The sequence below is a fragment of the Passer domesticus genome, chromosome Z, assembly GCF_036417665.1.
Source record: "Passer domesticus isolate bPasDom1 chromosome Z, bPasDom1.hap1, whole genome shotgun sequence".
Lineage (NCBI taxonomy): Eukaryota > Metazoa > Chordata > Aves > Passeriformes > Passeridae > Passer > Passer domesticus.
The window spans coordinates 78,239,030-78,256,720 of NC_087512.1; the positions used below are offsets into that span (position 1 = coordinate 78,239,030).

The 17,691-nt window shown below is 37.9% G+C and overlaps 1 protein-coding gene across 3 annotated transcripts in view; it reads left to right on the forward strand.

Annotated features, from left to right (window-relative positions):
* RAD23B (RAD23 homolog B, nucleotide excision repair protein) overlaps positions 1-17,091 on the forward strand; it is a 35,530-nt gene extending 18,439 nt beyond the window's left edge. For all 3 annotated transcript variants that reach the window (XM_064402640.1, XM_064402639.1, XM_064402638.1), the window contains 6 exons: positions 2,266-2,321; positions 6,143-6,270; positions 10,491-10,614; positions 11,543-11,670; positions 12,086-12,262; positions 14,075-17,091. In XM_064402640.1, coding sequence (XP_064258710.1) covers positions 2,266-2,321; positions 6,143-6,270; positions 10,491-10,614; positions 11,543-11,670; positions 12,086-12,262; positions 14,075-14,188 — 727 coding nt within the window. In that variant the 3' untranslated portion in view covers positions 14,189-17,091. The remainder of the gene's footprint in view (positions 1-2,265; positions 2,322-6,142; positions 6,271-10,490; positions 10,615-11,542; positions 11,671-12,085; positions 12,263-14,074) is intronic.
* Positions 17,092-17,691: the final 600 nt, after the last annotated feature.

Here is a 17,691-nt window from a genome sequence, read left to right on the forward strand (position 1 = left end):
GTTATTTCTGGGAATACTGGTGCACAAGACTATTTTTTAAGTGATTGTATTTAAACACCATCGAATACTGATTTGATGATAACAAAGCAAAACTTGAAATTGCCTAATGTCTTGAAAAACTCATCACAAATTTCTTGCACTAAATGCGCAAATTGATGATTTAATTTTGTAGTTCTGAGAAATGAGTATCTCTTAGAAATGGAATGCAAATAAAGTTTCATTTATCAGTCAAATTAAATTAGTTGTTAAAAATTACTAATGACTGGGGTTATTTTCTTTTTTTTTTTCCCCTGCTGAGTTTGTCCAGTGGGTTCAAAGATCAATCTGTCATACTGAAATAGTATTTTTCATGTACAGATTGCAGTTTTGTAAAACTGCAGTAAGGGACCCTCATTGTACACACTTGACAGGGAGGAGCAAAATAATTTAACATATGCATCAAAGTTATCACCTGCCTTGATTTCAGTGAATACTGTTTGCTTCTGATTTGCTTTAGAAGCCAAATTACTAAGGCAAGATTTATTGACCCAAGGCCAGGCCAGCTGGCGTCCTGCTTTGTCTTTGATCTTTTTTTGATTGTAAATCTTAACTACTGACAGATTCTAGTGAAGCATTCTTGTTGGAACAAATTATTTCTTGCACAGATCTTACAGAGATCTCTGTAAGTGCCTTGTTGGATTTTTGGTGGCATCTTCTGAAAACATTCAGATCAGTCTGATGATCTTTCACTTGCTGGTAGGAGTTGCTAACTCTGGTAGCCTGAGAAGTGTGAGGCTTCTGCAGCTCCATGTCCTCAAGTCTATCATGTTATCAGGACTGTGTATTCCCAAAATATACACACAATTTGGATATGCCTATAAATACATGTCTGGCTGCTTAGGTCAGCTCAGGCAGGGAAAATCCCAGCACTTATGCAAGGTACATCAGCCACATCCCCTTCCCCTCTGACTATTTAGGGCAAAGCCCACTACTGCAAAATGAATATGTACAAAACACAAATGAAAAATACGAATTTCTGTTTTGATAGCTGGCCCCTTAGAGTTCACCAAGTTTTTGGTACCAGGGCATGGGGACTGCCTGAGCCCTGCCATCCTGCTCCAGGCCCTGATGCTCAGATTCCCATTGCACGTGCACACATACACACAGAGGATTCACCCAGGAGCTGGCTGTAGTCCTTGGCCTTCAGACTTCCACAGTTTCTGGTCTCAGAAGTTGCTGGATCCACAGGTGTCTGGATCCCCTCCATCTCACAATTCCCTGTCCCTGTGAACACTTGGAATTCCACATACACACTTGCATGTAGAACAGAGACACACACACTGCACTACAAATTTTTTTTTTAAGTAGAATTTAATAAAAAGACAGGGTAGATGGGTGGTGAGGAGCAGAGCACAGCCAGGCAAGTGTTTCTTTCATGTGACTGGCCCTTTTTCCTCCCCTTTTTGCTCTCTTGACCCGTGCTTTTCTTCTGCATGGTTCTTTCCCTGCCTTTGGTTCTTCCTCTAGATTTCCCCCCAACACTTTTTCCTGGCACCCCACTCTGTCACCACCCTGTAGGCTGTAATGCCCTTGAAGGAGTCCTGCTGACCCACCCTGGGTGTCACCCTGAGACCAGGGGGCTGATGCTTTAATTTTGCAGCCCTGGGAGCTGGGCACCCTTGGCTGTGGCTGATTGAAACTGGTATTCTTCTGCCTAGTGTTGTGCCTCTGTGTTCCTTGCTGTTCATGGAGGTGAGCCTTTAATCCTGTAATTTAACAACTTTGATAACTTGAGATGGAGTAATTGCAAATGTTAGCAGTTTATATTCCTGGGAAAGTAGTATACTGAAATTTTAATAAGTGCTTGCCACCGACCTCCTTGGGTCCTCATTGAGGTCAAACTGGTGACTGTGGGGAAGCAGTTAGTGAGACTGCTGTGTGCTTTTGAAAATCCACCTTGTTCTCCCACCCTTTAAAGCATTCAAGCAAGCAGATGGCTAATCCCTGAGCAGATGGGCAGGAGCCAAACTTCTGGGGGGCAGCGGGGGAAGGTTGGCCTTGTTTAAAAATGCTAGCATTGTAAGTTTCTAAAATCTATTCTCACTATAGGACCAAAAGAGAGCTCTTTGGAAAGCTTTGTTGGTTTTTTAGAAACAAGAGGGGCTATTAAAGTTACAGCTGCTGCTGCTTTTTTTTCTTTTTTTTTTTTTTTTTTTTTTTTTTTTTGAAAAACAGGAAGTTTTCCAAAGTTTTATAATTACCATTGCACTTGTCTTCATCTTACAGTACAACAGGTGATACATCTCGATCAAATCTTTTTGAGGATGCTATAAGTGCACTTGGTAAGTGGAGAGTTTTTTTCATGTAGACATTATTTTGGTGCAGCAGAAACATGACGGATTAGCAGATGTTGGCATTTTCTTCTGTATCTGTCATTGTTAAAGTTATAATCAAAGTGCTCTTCTCTAAGACCTGAAGTTAATATCTTGAAACCAGCTTCAAGAACTACTTTACTGAAGAATACTTCCCTTTAGATATTTTTATCGTGTAAGAGGAAGATCCTTGCACTCCTGCTTTTTTTTCCCCATTTGCTTTAATTTCTCTTCTAACTGTTCACTTTGAAGTAGCTTGAATAGAATACTAGATGTAGATATGTGTGTGCTTTTCACTTTTGCACACTAGAGTGCAGGGCTGGTAAAATGGCTGCCTTTATTATTCACTTGTTCCAGCTTTGAAAGTGCTTTGTTTTTTGACACATTGAGATGAGATAAATTCACCAGATCTGCTGCTGTCTGGGCTGAGAAATGAATGCCTCCATGTACTTACAGTCAACTTACTCTCATTTTGACAGTTTAAATAATCTTTGTTTCTCAGTGGAATAGACAGAATAAAGACAACAGGAAGCTCTGCCCATCATTTATGCTGATTTGGGTAGCTAGGAAATTATTAGGCAAACCCACAACTCCTTACTCCTACTGAAATTTTTGGGTTGTTTTGGAATGTAACAAATTCCAGTACAGAAATACGGAGGAGGTGGGGGTTTTATTCTCTCTTTTGACTTTAAATATGAAGCTGCAATTTGGCACAAAGAGTGAAACCATGTAAAGAGTTTCACTTATGTTTTCATGTGGATATATTGGAGGCAGGTGCTGTAATTAAGCAGCTCAGGGTGATTTAGAAGCAGCAGTGATATTTTACAAGACTTAGTGGTAGCTGCTAGGTTTAGTCTGTCCAGCTGCAGTTTAGATCTTAGGTGAGACATACTGTTTTGAATTGTATGATCCAAAAGAGTTGATAGAGACTGATAGCAGGAGACTGAAATGTAACACTGAAACTAAACTGGCTGAAGTGATTGTTGTTTCCAAAGGTGCTTCCTTAACCATTCATTATATCTTAGTGGCCAAGATGATGTCATCACCAACACTTGTGTTAGCAGTGTTGATCAGCAAGTTAAATGAAGCTGGTGGTCTTGGTTCAAATCTCCTCAAAACTGGGGAAAAAACCCCAAAATATTTCAAGAGCATCACCTCACAATTCATTTTGTATGGGAGTTCTTTGGTTGGTGTCTGATGGAGTAAACCCATGTGTCCCTAACATGTTTGGAAATAAGAGATATTGAGTGTGATTTGCTGGGTAAGCATACTGTAAGTGTTGTCAGCCAATAAATTTTCAAGGGCAATAGGCATGAACTCTGTGGTTCTTTTTCTTTAAAAGTTGCCCTGAAGGGAATTTGCTTGCACAAATCCATGGAGTATGTTTTCACTTCCTAAGCTGGATCCAACATGTATTCTTACTGTGGCTTCTCAATTGCATTTTCTGAAATTAATTGACTTCAATTTAAAAACAGGGATTGTTTTCTATGATTTGCTGTTGTTTTCAGTTAAATGCTGAGAAGTGATGTGGGTTTGTGTGCTACGTGAAGATCTGCACGTCTTGCAATCCTTGTGCAACCACATCTTTCACAGGAGCAGCCTAAGATTTCTTTAGGGCATAGGACGAGAATTATTGTGGGGAGTGTGATGAACTGGATTTGAGAGTTAATCCACTTTAAAATGTTGCTTGAAAGATAAAAGCCAAGAGCAGAATCAATTCAGCATTGACCTCAAACATTTCTACTTGCATTAGGGACAGATAGGCCTGACTCTGTATCATGACACTGCTGATGTGCAGCTTCTGAATTATTATTCTTGATCTCTCTTTTGCACATTTTAGGAAGTAGACTGTATGGAGTACATGCATCTACATTTTCAGCAATTCTGTTTTCCTCCTTTGGCTTTTAATTATGCCTTATGTAGCAGCCTGTGTGGAGCTTGCCAGCCTTTTTGCTTCTTTTTCTTGTATCAAATCTTCTAGTCTCTACCTTTCTTATATTGGAAAAGCAATACAGAAATGTTCAAGTAGTAACTAATGACATCAACAGGTGTTTGTCTGCTTTATCAGATTCTTAGGTAAGGGTAAACTAGTGCTGTGTAAGGAAGAATGTGAACAGAAGTAGCAAAATCATTGTGTTGGGATGACTTTTGGCTTGGCTTTTTTGCTTCCCTGAAGATATGTATAGAAGTATGTATCCTTAGAGCAAAGTTTAGGTGATGTCTTTTTATTTAGTATTTGAAAAAATGCAGGTAGATGTGAAATGAGTGATCTTGTAGTTCTGAATGAAGACATGGAGAACTTACCATTCCTTAAACTCAGGTTGGCATTATTACTTTGAAGCCGAAATAAAAAATACTCAAATTAGTCAAGGCTTTTAAATTCTTTATTTATGGATAATGCACAAGTACCCTTGGGCTAGGGCTGTTTTGTTGTTTGTTCTTGAGCATACTGCCTGAAGTCATACACCCACTGATTGTTTAGAAGCAGATCTTAAGAAACAGGCAGTGGGTCTGTTTTAATGTTGGCTTGACTTAAACACCTTCTCCCTAAGGGAATAAAACATCATGTTTTCCTTGGTTCTTTTAATTACAACTTACCTGGTTAACAGAGTAGCTCTTGTATTTGTTTCCTCTGGGTTTTTTTTAATGTTATCATTAATTAGTTGTTTTTTATGATGACTGTTAATTGTTTAACTTTCCTGTTGCTAACTTGCTAGTTGCAGAGTCAGTCAGTAGTAGGATTTCACTGAGATGAGGAATGCCTTTATCCAAGGAAGGAGATGGTATTTTAATGCCTGGGTTTGTTTGTAGCTTTTTCCCCCTCAAGGAAGATAGCCTTGAAGACTTGCCCAATTACAGTGTATAATAGACTAGTTACTTTTTTTTTTTTTTGTAATTGTAATACTTACTGTCTGCATTTGAGGCAGGAAAATTAAATGGATTATGAAGAGAGATAATTGTCCTTACAGTGACATTAGTGAACAGTTGCCCTTAAATAGTTCCATATATAGTGTGTGTACCTTTTGTCTTGATTGTTGCAGGTTTGGGACAGTTTTCATCTATTTTTGCTGTAAGAGGTGGCAGATTTGATGTGATGGATGTCTAGTCAAATGTTACATTGAGTGAGATAAAGATTAAAAATTAAATGAGATAACTTGGTTTCCTGAACTGCCACTGAAGTCTTGAGTGACTTTTCTAGATACAGCTTCTAAGTCTTGTGCATGATTTGAGTTGGTCCATATTAATTTGATCAAATTACTTTGATCATCATCACCAGCATGTAGCAATATATAGCAATATCTAATCACTAATTGTCATCTATCTAACAACAGCATAGCAGAAAGTCTTCATTTGGAAAATCCTCAGTGGCTAATAATTTGACAGGCAGATTTCAAATTAATACATTTCCAAATGTAAGCTGCAGGAGACTTCTCTTGATTACATCAGGAATTGAATATTAGCTGTGAGGATGCCCTTGACCTTAAATGAAAACTTGAAGAGAGAACATTATTTCAATTACAAGTACAGAACTATCACAAGTACTGCTTTTGTCAGTAGAAGTTTACATTTTCTTCATTACCCTTCACTACTTCCAATCAAATTCATAATGAAACTACTGAATATATTTGGAATTAAAGCCACAGAACCACGGCATGTTTAATATGAAGTACGCTTTTCAATGAACAACTGCAATTCAGGTGGAAATTACACTTACCCATTGAAACTTCTTTGTGTGTGTGTGTGATTATTTTTATCTTATTCCCTTAAAATGGTGGTCCTGTGACTCCTAGTGACCGGTCAGTCCTATGAGAACATGGTGACTGAGATCATGTCCATGGGCTACGAGCGGGAGCAGGTGATTGCAGCACTGAGGGCCAGCTTCAACAATCCTGACAGAGCAGTGGAATACCTTCTGATGGTGAGCACTTACCCTTACCTGCACCTTTGTTTTCCACTTAATACCTTTCACTTTGATTTTGGTGTTGTTTTGAACATTACTCAGTCTCTGAGAGGGACATTTGCCATCTGGGAAGATGAGATCAAAATTTTGATCAGACATGGTGTGTTATAGAAAACACTGAAGTAATCCCTAACCACCTCTGCCACTTCTTTGCTTTCATTTTTTGTTGATTGATGTGGATGTATCTGTAAACTATGTCCAGTTACAGTCATAGCTTTACTGCCAATGTCACTTTTTAGTGACAGCATTAGTTGATTAGTTGTACTTTTGTATCTATATCGTCACCATTCCTTAGGTTCCAGTTTACTGTTTTCGCTAATAATACCATGCTCTTAATATACTTCACAAACAAAAAGGTTTGAGAGAGAATTTTTTTGAACTGTACCTAATTTAACTGATGTTTTCATTTCAGCAGTGTTTTAGAAAAGAATCAGTTTTCATTTAATAAATAAAGCTTGAAGGGTTAAACAAACTTCATTGCCATGAGAGGAAATAGAAGTGTTGTTTCACTTCAGTGAAAACCCTGGGCTTTTTGGATTTTTTCTTATTGTGTACCTTAATCTGACAGGTGAATTGTAACCACATAGAATCTGTCTGATTTTGTTGCTTAATCAGTATTTTCAGTACATTTAATTTTTTCTCTGGCACACCATTTTTCCCTTGATGAGGTTTTTCCTTTTAGAAGATCTGAACTTTATTAAAATCTGGCAACCAGATATCTTGACCTAATCCTTGCAAAATACATGAGGATTGAATTTCTGATTGATTGATAAGAAATCTGGCATCTTTACCCTCCAGTTATAAAACTTCAATTTTGTTAATGAAATTTTCCTTCAGTAGTTAAAACTTCAATTCCCTGGCATGCTTCCTACTTACATTACTTACATTAATGTTCCCAAGACTGTAATCCTCAGATTCTAAGTTGACAACAAATGTTTTTGAGTACAAGAATATGAAAAGTTTCATTCCCAACTAGCATTAGGCCAAGCAAGGGTGAATGCAATAGCTCCCAACTCTCTGTCATAAGTACTCAAGTTCAAACATTTGTCTTTCATGTTGTAAAAATGTTGGGTTTAGTGTTCATCTAGTCTGTAAATACACCATGAATTCAGTGCCTCCCCTAAGCGTTTGGCCTGCTGTGTGTGTGGCAGTCCTACACAGTGTGCAATTCTTGTACACTCAGTTTCTGGGATTCCCTTCCTGTAGCTTATTTCTGTTCAGGAGCTCCAGAATAGAGTGTCCCCATGATGGAGCTACATGGCACATCTGCCAAATGCATTGACTGCTATGAGCAGTTCATTTCTAAGTCCTTCAGTAGGTCTTGTGTATAAAGTGTTTTAAGATGTCCCTTTATGTGCCGTGTTATCCTTCCCTGGAAAATACCTTTTCTTTTTTCTTCCTCTTCCTCCTGCTGGGAAGAAGAGTAGGGAGGAATGGTCTTGCTCTTGGAGACCATATTAGATGACAGACATTTTGTTGTCCTTCTAGAAGAATCCTTTTGCTTTAAATGATCTTAATAACTGTTCTGGATCTCCTCCTTACTCTCCTGCTGCATCACAAAAAGGGTCTTTTTAGTTATTATTGATCTGATCATTTGAGGACACTGTTCTTTGACCCTCTCTACATTACTTGCATCCAAACTATCATCAGCGCTATCTTTTATATAATCTGCAGATTAGGATTAAGACATTGAGATCTGTAAGTGTAACAACACTATCCAGGTTCAAAAACCTGGGTACAGGAAGGGTAAGGTGTTGGGAAGGACTTAAACTGTAATTAAAGCACAGCAGTTCCTCAGACGAACCCTGAAGAGTCTACTTGTTGTCCATGGTTCAAATGGCAAGTTCTTCAGTTTTCATGAATCATTGAGAATTATAGATGTAATCCTGTGGTTGTGGAAGGAGTTGCAAAAGATGATCTTTATTTTTCTATGCCCCTCACTCATCTTTGGAGGCATTTACATCCAGATCTCTCTCTCAGCCAAGGATTTCCGACCCTCTAGTTAAGAATGAGTTTTGTCATCTCTTCAGTAACCAGCCTCTTTGGGATATTTTTAGGGAGCATTTCTTTAGTGTGAGTAAAATAAAATACTGAACATAACTCCTGGAGAGGTGGTCAATGTCCTGTGCCTGTTGGTGTTTCAGAGGCATTTGGACAATGACCTTTAGAGGCTTTAACTTTTGGTCAGCCATGAATTGGTCAGTCAGTGGGACTAGATGATCACAGTAAGTACCTCCCAGCTGGAACTATTTTGTTCTCTAATCTGTGCAGAAGCTGGACCTGATGTGATTATTACCCTACAGAGAGCAATGTCAGCTGAAAACCGCTGTACTGCTCCGTTAAACAGTAAACAATTGTTTCATCCACCATAAGGCAACAGTGGCCTTTTTTTGCTGTCCAAGCAGTGTTTGCATTGAGAGTGGCTTGTGTGTGGTTTAATACCATGCTTTATTCTGTTGTGTGGCTGTGTGAGCAAGGTCCATACGCCTCACTGGCATTGTCTGATTACAGCTGTACACAGTCCCTGTTATTTGGAGAGTGGTGCTTCAAGCTTGTGTTCAAGAGTTAAGATGATGTTCAAGATGACAAATAAATTTCTAAGTAAATTTGTTTGAACTAGTTTACACAGTCCTTCCATTCAAGAGCAAACTTAGAAGTTTAAACAAGCACATGTTGTTTGATCTGGACACAGATTGCAGTGATGACGTATGCCTGTGAATAGGTGAAATCAACTAGTAATTTCATAGGATTACCCCAAATTGTTACATTATACTTGGATTGCCAGAAATGACTGATTTGATGGAAAAGGTATTTAATCAGTGCTCTGTAAGCCACTGATAAGGGAGAGTTACATCAGAATTATACCATGAATGGAATCCTCCTCCCCCTCAGCAGAAGGAGGGATGTGTACTGAGCTTACTGAGCCATGTGAAGGTAATGAAGTGTGTGACAGGGAAATCTTGCATTTATTCCTCTGAGTGGCTTAAATGTGCACTTGATGATCAGGTGATTTATACCTTGATGTGCTTCTTAATTAACAGGTAAGGCAAAGAGCATTGCTTGGAGCACTGTCCAATTCTCCCTTCCTAGATGTGCCCTCTATATTAGCTGTATATTTGTCCTTTTTGTTCAGGTGTAATGATGAGCATACCATGTGAAGATCATGTTACAGCAGGACTTTTAATCTACATTACCTACCAGTGATTTTTATGGTAGGCTTGACAAACCTCTTCATTGTCTGGTTACCCTGTAGTTCTGTAATATTTTCACCCACCCAGTTCCTTACGTTTTGTGGTTCCCCAGCAAAAGGGTGACCCTCATTTGGGTAACTTTTCTGGGCTGTTCCAACAGGGTTTGTTGTAATATTCTTTGTGTCTCTCCCATGAGTAAGTTTTCAGGCTTCAGAAAGGTAGATTAAAAGGACAGACTTGGTGCAGGAGTTCAGTGACAGTGAGGAAAGCAGGTTTAGGGTAGGAAGCTTGAAGGATTTCCATGCAGGAGAAAAGTAGTAGAGTGAGGTATCACTGTTGTATAACCAGCATTCTAGTTTATTATAATACTGTGTTTTATCTTTGTCCATTTCAGCCCTCTGAGCAGTCAGTTCCTATATAAAGTTGCTTTCACATAAAAAATAAAAGGCAAGTTAACTTACTTTTCCAAACTTGCTAAAGCTGGGTGACCTTTTCACCTTTAAGATATAGTGACAGCTTTTCATTGAGGAAAGAGGTCCCAAGAGCTGTGTTCTCATGTCTCTTCTCAGTTCCTTGCCAGTTGTATGGAAGTTAATCTTAGTTAGCATTTTGTACTGCAGTTTGTTGCTGTAATGTCACTTTTGCACAACAGTATAACATAGGGTAACAGTATATTTAGTTTAACTTTTTCACTCATATCAAATGTCTTTAAACAGGATTCAAAGCAAGCGTGTTCTAAAGTGATGCAGAGCACGCTTTACTGACTTTTTATACAAACCACACATTTTTCCTGCCAAAAAATAAAATTAATCTTTTCACGCTGTTCTGTCAGTTACAAATGCATAACTCACAGGATCTTGCCTTGTATTTGCAGTGGAAGCATTTAAGTTTTTTATTTTCCCCCTCCATTCTGAAACCCAAATACTGCATGCAGTTGAAACGTGTCTGTCAGCAATCTGTGGGTAATGATGTGAACTGTGGCTTTAGGGTATACCTGGAGATAATCAGGCTGTGGCTGACCCCCCTCAACCACCAAGCACTGGTGCATCTCAGTCTTCAGCAGTGGCAGCAGCAGTAGCAACTATACCCACGACTACTAGTTCACTAGGAGGTAAGAAAGGCTGCATTGGAGGAGATGTGATAAATAATGTGCACTTAATCCATCTATTTTTCAGTCAGTTTTAAGTTCCAGGTGCTTGTGAGCTGCTCAGAGGGAATTGGGTAAGAGCTGTTAACATGGGAATTATTCCAGGTGTGGTACTTTCTTGGGACAAGTGGCTTGTTGTATGTCATGTGCAAAGTTCTCAAAAAATGCAGTGAACTTGCACAATTTGTTTAATTCAGTATTCTGGATTCTGAAGTGCAAGACTATGGATGGGGGGAGTGGGAGCATGTGTTTTCTCTCACTTAAACTCTGATTTTCTTCTCTGTGATTAACTGGGGACTGTCCACTATGACTATATTAATGTATTTCCCACACAGAAGCTGGGATATCAAGGGAGAAACCTGAAATTAAGCCATGAAGTACAGCACTGGAGGGACCCATAAATGCCCTATAAATGACTCCTCACTCAGCAGTGCAGCACTTTGACAGTGGTTGGTGCCTGCTGTAAATAAGAGTATTTATCATGTATTTATCTCCCCCTTGAAAGGAGATAGATAAAATACATGAAAGGAGCCTAATGAAGGGGTAGGAAAGGTCTGTCTAGAAATGGTGCTCAAGATACAAGAGAGGAGAGACTGGGTAGATGTGTCTGATTGAGATTAACCAGAGATGAGCCGTCCAGAGGAAAGTGTTGGAGATAAGGACAAGGCTGTTGGATCTTAATAGAAGACTAGGTGAGGAGGAAATGCATTGTTTAATCTTAGAATAAAGAAGTTTTGCTTAAAGCTAGAGTGAGAAATCAAATTCTTTTATTCTTCATTGAGTGGTGTATTATCCACCTGTTGCTATCTACAATTGCAGTGTAGGTATGCATTTTATTAAAATTCTCAATAACTTTTTAAAAGACATGTTATTTCACTGATCTTTTTTTCAGGACATCCACTTGAGTTTTTACGAAATCAGCCTCAGTTCCAGCAGATGAGACAAATTATCCAGCAAAATCCTTCCCTGTTGCCAGCATTGCTACAGCAGATTGGACGGGAAAACCCCCAACTACTGCAGGTGGATCTTAAAACCAGAAAATAATGTTTACTAATTCTGATTCAGCTTTTGCAAGAGAGTCATATGTTGATGTTGTCTGGGATAATATGTTACTAGCAGTTACAACATTCTATTGCTGACTTTCCAGCTGTTGTTGCTGTACAGAATGTGTTTTCTATGACATTGGATACAAATTTGGGACTTTATAAGAGGTGCAGGAGGGGGTGAGGAAGTGGGAAGGATCACTGCAGTTCAACTGAAACATAAAAATGGCATTTGTTATAATTAGATATAACTTTTTTTTTTCTGTGTACTTTTTGCACTTCCCTTTAACTTCTTAATTCTCTAAAAATAAATATTTTTACTTGCCTCTTGGCATGCTTAAACTTCAGTTACTTAAATACATGTGTTTCTTCTACTTTTCTGTGCATCACAGCAAATAAGCCAGCACCAGGAACATTTTATTCATATGTTGAATGAGCCAGTTCTAGAGTCTCGCCAAGGTTTAAGTGGCAGTGATGATGGTGCCAGCACTGGAGGAATAGGAGATGCTGGGAATGCTCATATGAACTACATTCAAGTAACACCTCAGGAAAAAGAAGCTATAGAAAGGGTGAGCCTTTCTTCTTTTAAATTCTTGTTGCTGTTGGGTGTTGACTCCAGTGCATGCTTAAGACTTACCTAACTTAAACTTTGTTTAGCTCAGTAGTTCTTGCATCATATTTGGTATTTTCATGCTTGGCATTTCACAGCTTGTTGTAACCTTGTTTCAAGTCATATCTCTTCTTGCTTTATAGCAGTTGAGTCTAAAATATCTTAAATCTGCCTTACTGAGAAGAGGCAGAGCATTTTGAGTGATCAGAGACCATCCTGTGACAATTGATGATGGAATGGGTTTCCCTCAGGAATTATTCAGGAAGTAATTCCTCTTGCAGAAGCCTCAGCCAGTACTGTTCTAGATCATGCCATGACAGGTACAAAGACCTGGCTGCTTGAACACTGTTTGCAAAGTACTTGGAAAGTAAGAACACTTAAGTAGATTAGTTGCAATCAAGACTTTACCCAGTTATTTGTCTGTCCATGACAATTAGTTAATTACAGTTTTCTAAAAGTACTGGTAAGCATGAAAATACACTCTGAGATGGTATATTGCATACATAAATACTGTGTAACTGACTAAAAATGGTTTTGCATAGATGGCAATGCCTTTGAGATTTTTCTCAGCACAAATTGCAAGACTTTTGTCATACTGTGATAGTGGTTTGGTACTGCAAAGACAATGTTTTTTCATCTGGTAAAACAAAATTTAAGTAAGGCTTATTAGAAGATACGTATTGGAATATGGGTGTCAGTCCTCTACATCTTGAGGAAATAGGCAATTAATAAAATTAGTCTAATAAAATTATTTGTGCATGTACTTCTTCACAGGTTCTCATCTTCTCTAGTCTGCTGCATTTCCTTTTAAAGCCATTTTATGCAGTAGAGCTCTATTACCTCTACAGCCTGTTCTGAAACCCAGCAGAGATCCATACATTTCTTTCTCTTTCCATTAAAGACAAATCTTGAAATTTAAATGTCTTAGTATTGCAGCTGATGCCTTCATGCTGTCTGTGGGCTAGAAATAAAATCTAAGAATGTCTGGTGTGGGATAATAGGACACAGTTTTTCTCATAGTTATTTGATCTGCCCCATACATGAAATGCCTTGCAGGTGCTGTGAGGATTTTAAGAAAATCTCCAAATAGTGGAGTGTACTTGCCTTTGGCTAAAACAAGAATTCATTTGCTGAGTGCCCCTAAGTGCTGGCTAAACCCTTGGCACAGTAATAAGTTCTTCTCTGATGTTCTCATGCCCTGTTGTCACTGTGTTCCAGACATTAATTAATTCCTTGACTTCTGAAAACCAGATTGCTCTCAGCTTACTTGTCTTGGCTGCAGTGTGTAGTTAATTTTTTAAGATAAACAATTGAAAACATGGCTTAATGTGATGTGCTGGACAGCTTACTAAAGATCACAGGCTGGGAGCTTTTGTTCCAGGCAATTTTTTGTTAAAAGTGCTTTGGAGCTTTGTATAATTGTTTAAAATGAGCATTGTTTGAAGTTGGGTTTTTTTCCTGCAGCAGTGCAATGTGCCATTACTTCATGACAATACCGTGACCCAGGTCTGTTTTAGACTTACTGTGTCACTAAAGAAGTGACAAGTTTTTATGGTGGTTCATTAGACTTGATCCAATCACTTTTTCAAGTGCCTCTTTACTAAAGGCAGAGGCAGCACCTTATTTTTTACTTGCTAAAATCTGCACTGAGCTAGGCATCAGTGTTATTTTCAAGAAGGCAGTAATTGCTTAAGTGACGTCTCAAAACACTAGACATACAAAGAAGCCTAACATGCAAAATGCACCTCCTAAATATGTTTCTTTTCTTCAGTTAAAGGCATTAGGATTTCCTGAAGGACTTGTCATACAGGCATATTTCGCTTGCGAGAAGAATGAAAACCTGGCTGCCAACTTTCTTCTACAGCAGAACTTCGACGAAGACTGAGAGGATTTTTTTTCTATTTCACACCTCACACCAGTGCATTACACTAACTCTGTTCACTGGATTGTCTAGGATATTTGGGCTTATATTCATAATGCTTGGTGTATGGAATATAGGGGGTGGGTGTAAGGGAGAACATAGGAAACAAAGCAAAGAAAGCAACAAGTTTTAAATGTCTGTTTTAAATTAGCAGATGCAGAAATTCGCACAGTGTAAAAAAAAATATATATATACAACCAAAAAATCAGCTTCTGCAGATAATTAGTTCCTTCTGTAAACTGTAGGTTAACTTTTTCTAGGTTTTCACTCTTACTGTACTAGTTCCAGAAATGTAGTGTAATGCACTGCTTCATGTTCCTTTCCACTTAGTATTGACATTGGAAGTAGCCTGTGCTACGTAGATTTTACAGTCTGTATTTCATGGCAACACTGGATAGCAGCTTTGTGAAATCTAAAAGATCTGAGCAAATGTAATCCTGAATGCCAGAATGGGGGTATTCGGGTTTTTTTTTTTTCAGCTGTGTTAAAGTAGTGCAAGAAACACAGTATTTTTGTCTAATGCTGAATTAGAACAGTGTTGGCTTTTTTCTTTTTTTTCCAATGAAAACCCATTACAGTTAAAAGTGTCCTGATTATTGAGAAACACCACCCCCTCCTTTGTCCCCCTGAAATGATCTGAGAAACTATATACATACAGAAAAAAATTATTATCCTGTTTACATATTTTCTCTTTGGGAAAAAAAAATTATAGATACCTAATTACTGTTCTTTTAATGTTATCTTGCAGTAAAAGTTTTAAAAGCAATAGATTGCATGTTTGGTTTTGTTATATGCACTCTAGTGAGTTGAATATTCTTTTTCTGCCAGCAAACAAAATGCAAGCTTCATTTTTGTCTGCTGCAATGAGACTTTATCAAATCAAATTTCACTTTCCCAACTTTGTTGAACCAGCTTTTATAGTACAGCTGTAAGTGTTCTGTTGCTCTTGAGTAGATTGTAGTGTTCAAGCTATTTCTGTTAAGTAAGGACTTTTGGGGATTTATTCACTTTATAAGGATGAGAAGTTGAAAACTTGAGATATCAAGCAAACTATGAATTTATTCCAATGTAAAAAAAATTGACACTCGAAACTTTCTATTGAAAATAAACTCTGGTTACAGAGTTTTACAGAATCTTATTTCTTTATACCTACTTACCATTTATTTTGTTTAGTCATCATAAAATGTTAACAATCTCTTTTTTTTTATACATGTTTACTTTTAGAGGTAATTTTGCCCATCATTGCAATACTATGAATAAAAACAAATGTAAATTTAATCTAAAGCTGTTCTGTGCAACGTTACCTGAACACAACATGGGGATAGTTTGAATTTTCTACTGTTGTAGTCCAATTACCTGGATTACAATTTTACCTCTACAGTAACCAGGAAAAAATATTATTAGTGGTACAGCACTGAATTCCTGTACTACTAATGATATTAATGATTTTAATGATTTAGTGGTACAAGTAAACTAAAAAATTATTTTCTGCTGATTGTGTTTATCAGTGGATTAACTACTTAGCTATTACTTAAGCTCAAAGTACATGTCAAGTGTCTTGAAAAACGAGCTAAAAAGACTGAAACATTTGTATTTCATTTCTTCATTGATTGGCCATAGTCTGTAAAAATATCTGCACAAAACAATGAAATGTATTAAAGCCTTTTACTTTTTTTTTTCTATTACATCTGTGATATTTTTCCAGATAGTGTGTATTTTAATTATTCAGATTTTATTCTTTTAAAATTTCTTAGGTGAATGTCGTCTAAGTGATCAGTAGCACAACCCAAATCTATCAATAGGAGATGTGATACTGCTAAATAGGAAATAAGTATTTCATAATGTTTTCATTGTAGAGAAGTTAACATTAATACCTGAGTCAGCTAGTGAACTTCATCTAAACAGGATTCTCAGTTTGTCTGTGAACTGGGAGAGATGAATTTTGGTGTAACACTGCACGCCAAAAGGGGCTGTTTGTTATCTGTAAAAGGACCAGCTGTCAGGTACTTGAAAAACACCAAATTGATACAAGGACTTCTTGAATGTACTTTTACTACATAGCTGATACCTAACTGAGACAAAAGCTTTTAGTTTGTGGGAGTCTTCTGTACTGATCAAACTGCTATGAGAAATAACCATTCCTTCTCTAGGAGGGTGGAGAGTAAAGCAAGAATGTCTGGGTGTTTCAGTCCACTCCCTCCAATTTTGATTTTGAAATGTTTACTTATTATAAATGTATTTGAATTAAAGTCTGTTGAGCTTGTTCTTTGTAAAAAAAAAAAAAAAAGAGGAAAAAAAAGAAGCTAGTAGCTTTGTTCATTTGTAACTTTGTATGCTGAGTGACTGAGGGATATATGGCTGCTGTGTTTGAAGCCTTACTAGTCATGCTGTTCCCGTTTTTTCCAGCAGTGAAACAGTGTTTTTGTGACTTCTGATGAACAACAGGTGTCTGACCTTACATGCTAGCAAAAACTGTTACCTGTCCAATAGCGGGATACTTGCCAGGGAGAATCATGTCTCTCTTTGTAGTAGCTGCCAAAAGGGAAGAATACATGGAATTCATGTGGTGTTGAGGAGGTGTGACCTGAGCAAGCTGCCTAGGTATGTTGTGCCTCGTTTTCTACCAAGTACTACCAGGAGTTGTCTGCACAGAGTGCTTCTCAGCTTCTCTGCTGCAGATCTCTTAGGGATTTGGGGATCAGTTTCCTCAGGGCTTTCTGAACAGTAGCTGAGAAAATAAAGTATTTCTTCCTAAGTTTTGGTACTGTAGTCCTTACCTTTGTTGTAAAACTTCTGAATATCTGCTTAGACAAAAGCTATTTATGATGCACTTTTAATTGGGATTAAAAAGTTACTCTGAAGTCATATTAATTCTGTAGTTGTCTGTTCTTAAGTCCTCTCTACAGCTGCATTTTGATGCTGTGGTTCATTTACCTCGTCCAGAGCTGCCTGATGAATCCAGCTAAAAGCCAAGCCATTTTACTGATTAAATGCCCTGTTCTTGCCCCACACTGACAGAACTTTTTAGGAATGTGAGATAATCACTCCTGAAGCCAGATTTTGGAGTGCTGGGTTGAGCTTCAGTTCAAGAACATGCATGAATAAATCAGAGACACAAAGCCAAGTCCTCAAATAATGCATGCAGATATGTGACCCGTGGTTTCATTGGATATTTCATTTGGTTTTGTAGAGTTCTGGAGGCAGCCACATCCATCTTTTTTTTTTTTTCCAATTTCTCTTAAATCCAGTTCTGTGCACAAAACTAACCTAGAATTTCTGCGCTTGAGAATACTCTCTAGTTTAATGGAAAGAATAAGGTGGGAGTGGGGAGAACAGCTTTGTCAGTAACCTTTTTATTTCTTCATCCCTGCCTGCTTTGGGATGCCAACAGTGTTCAACACACCATCCTTTGAAAACATTATTTTGACACAGCTACAACCACCACTATGTGGTTATGAAGCAACAAT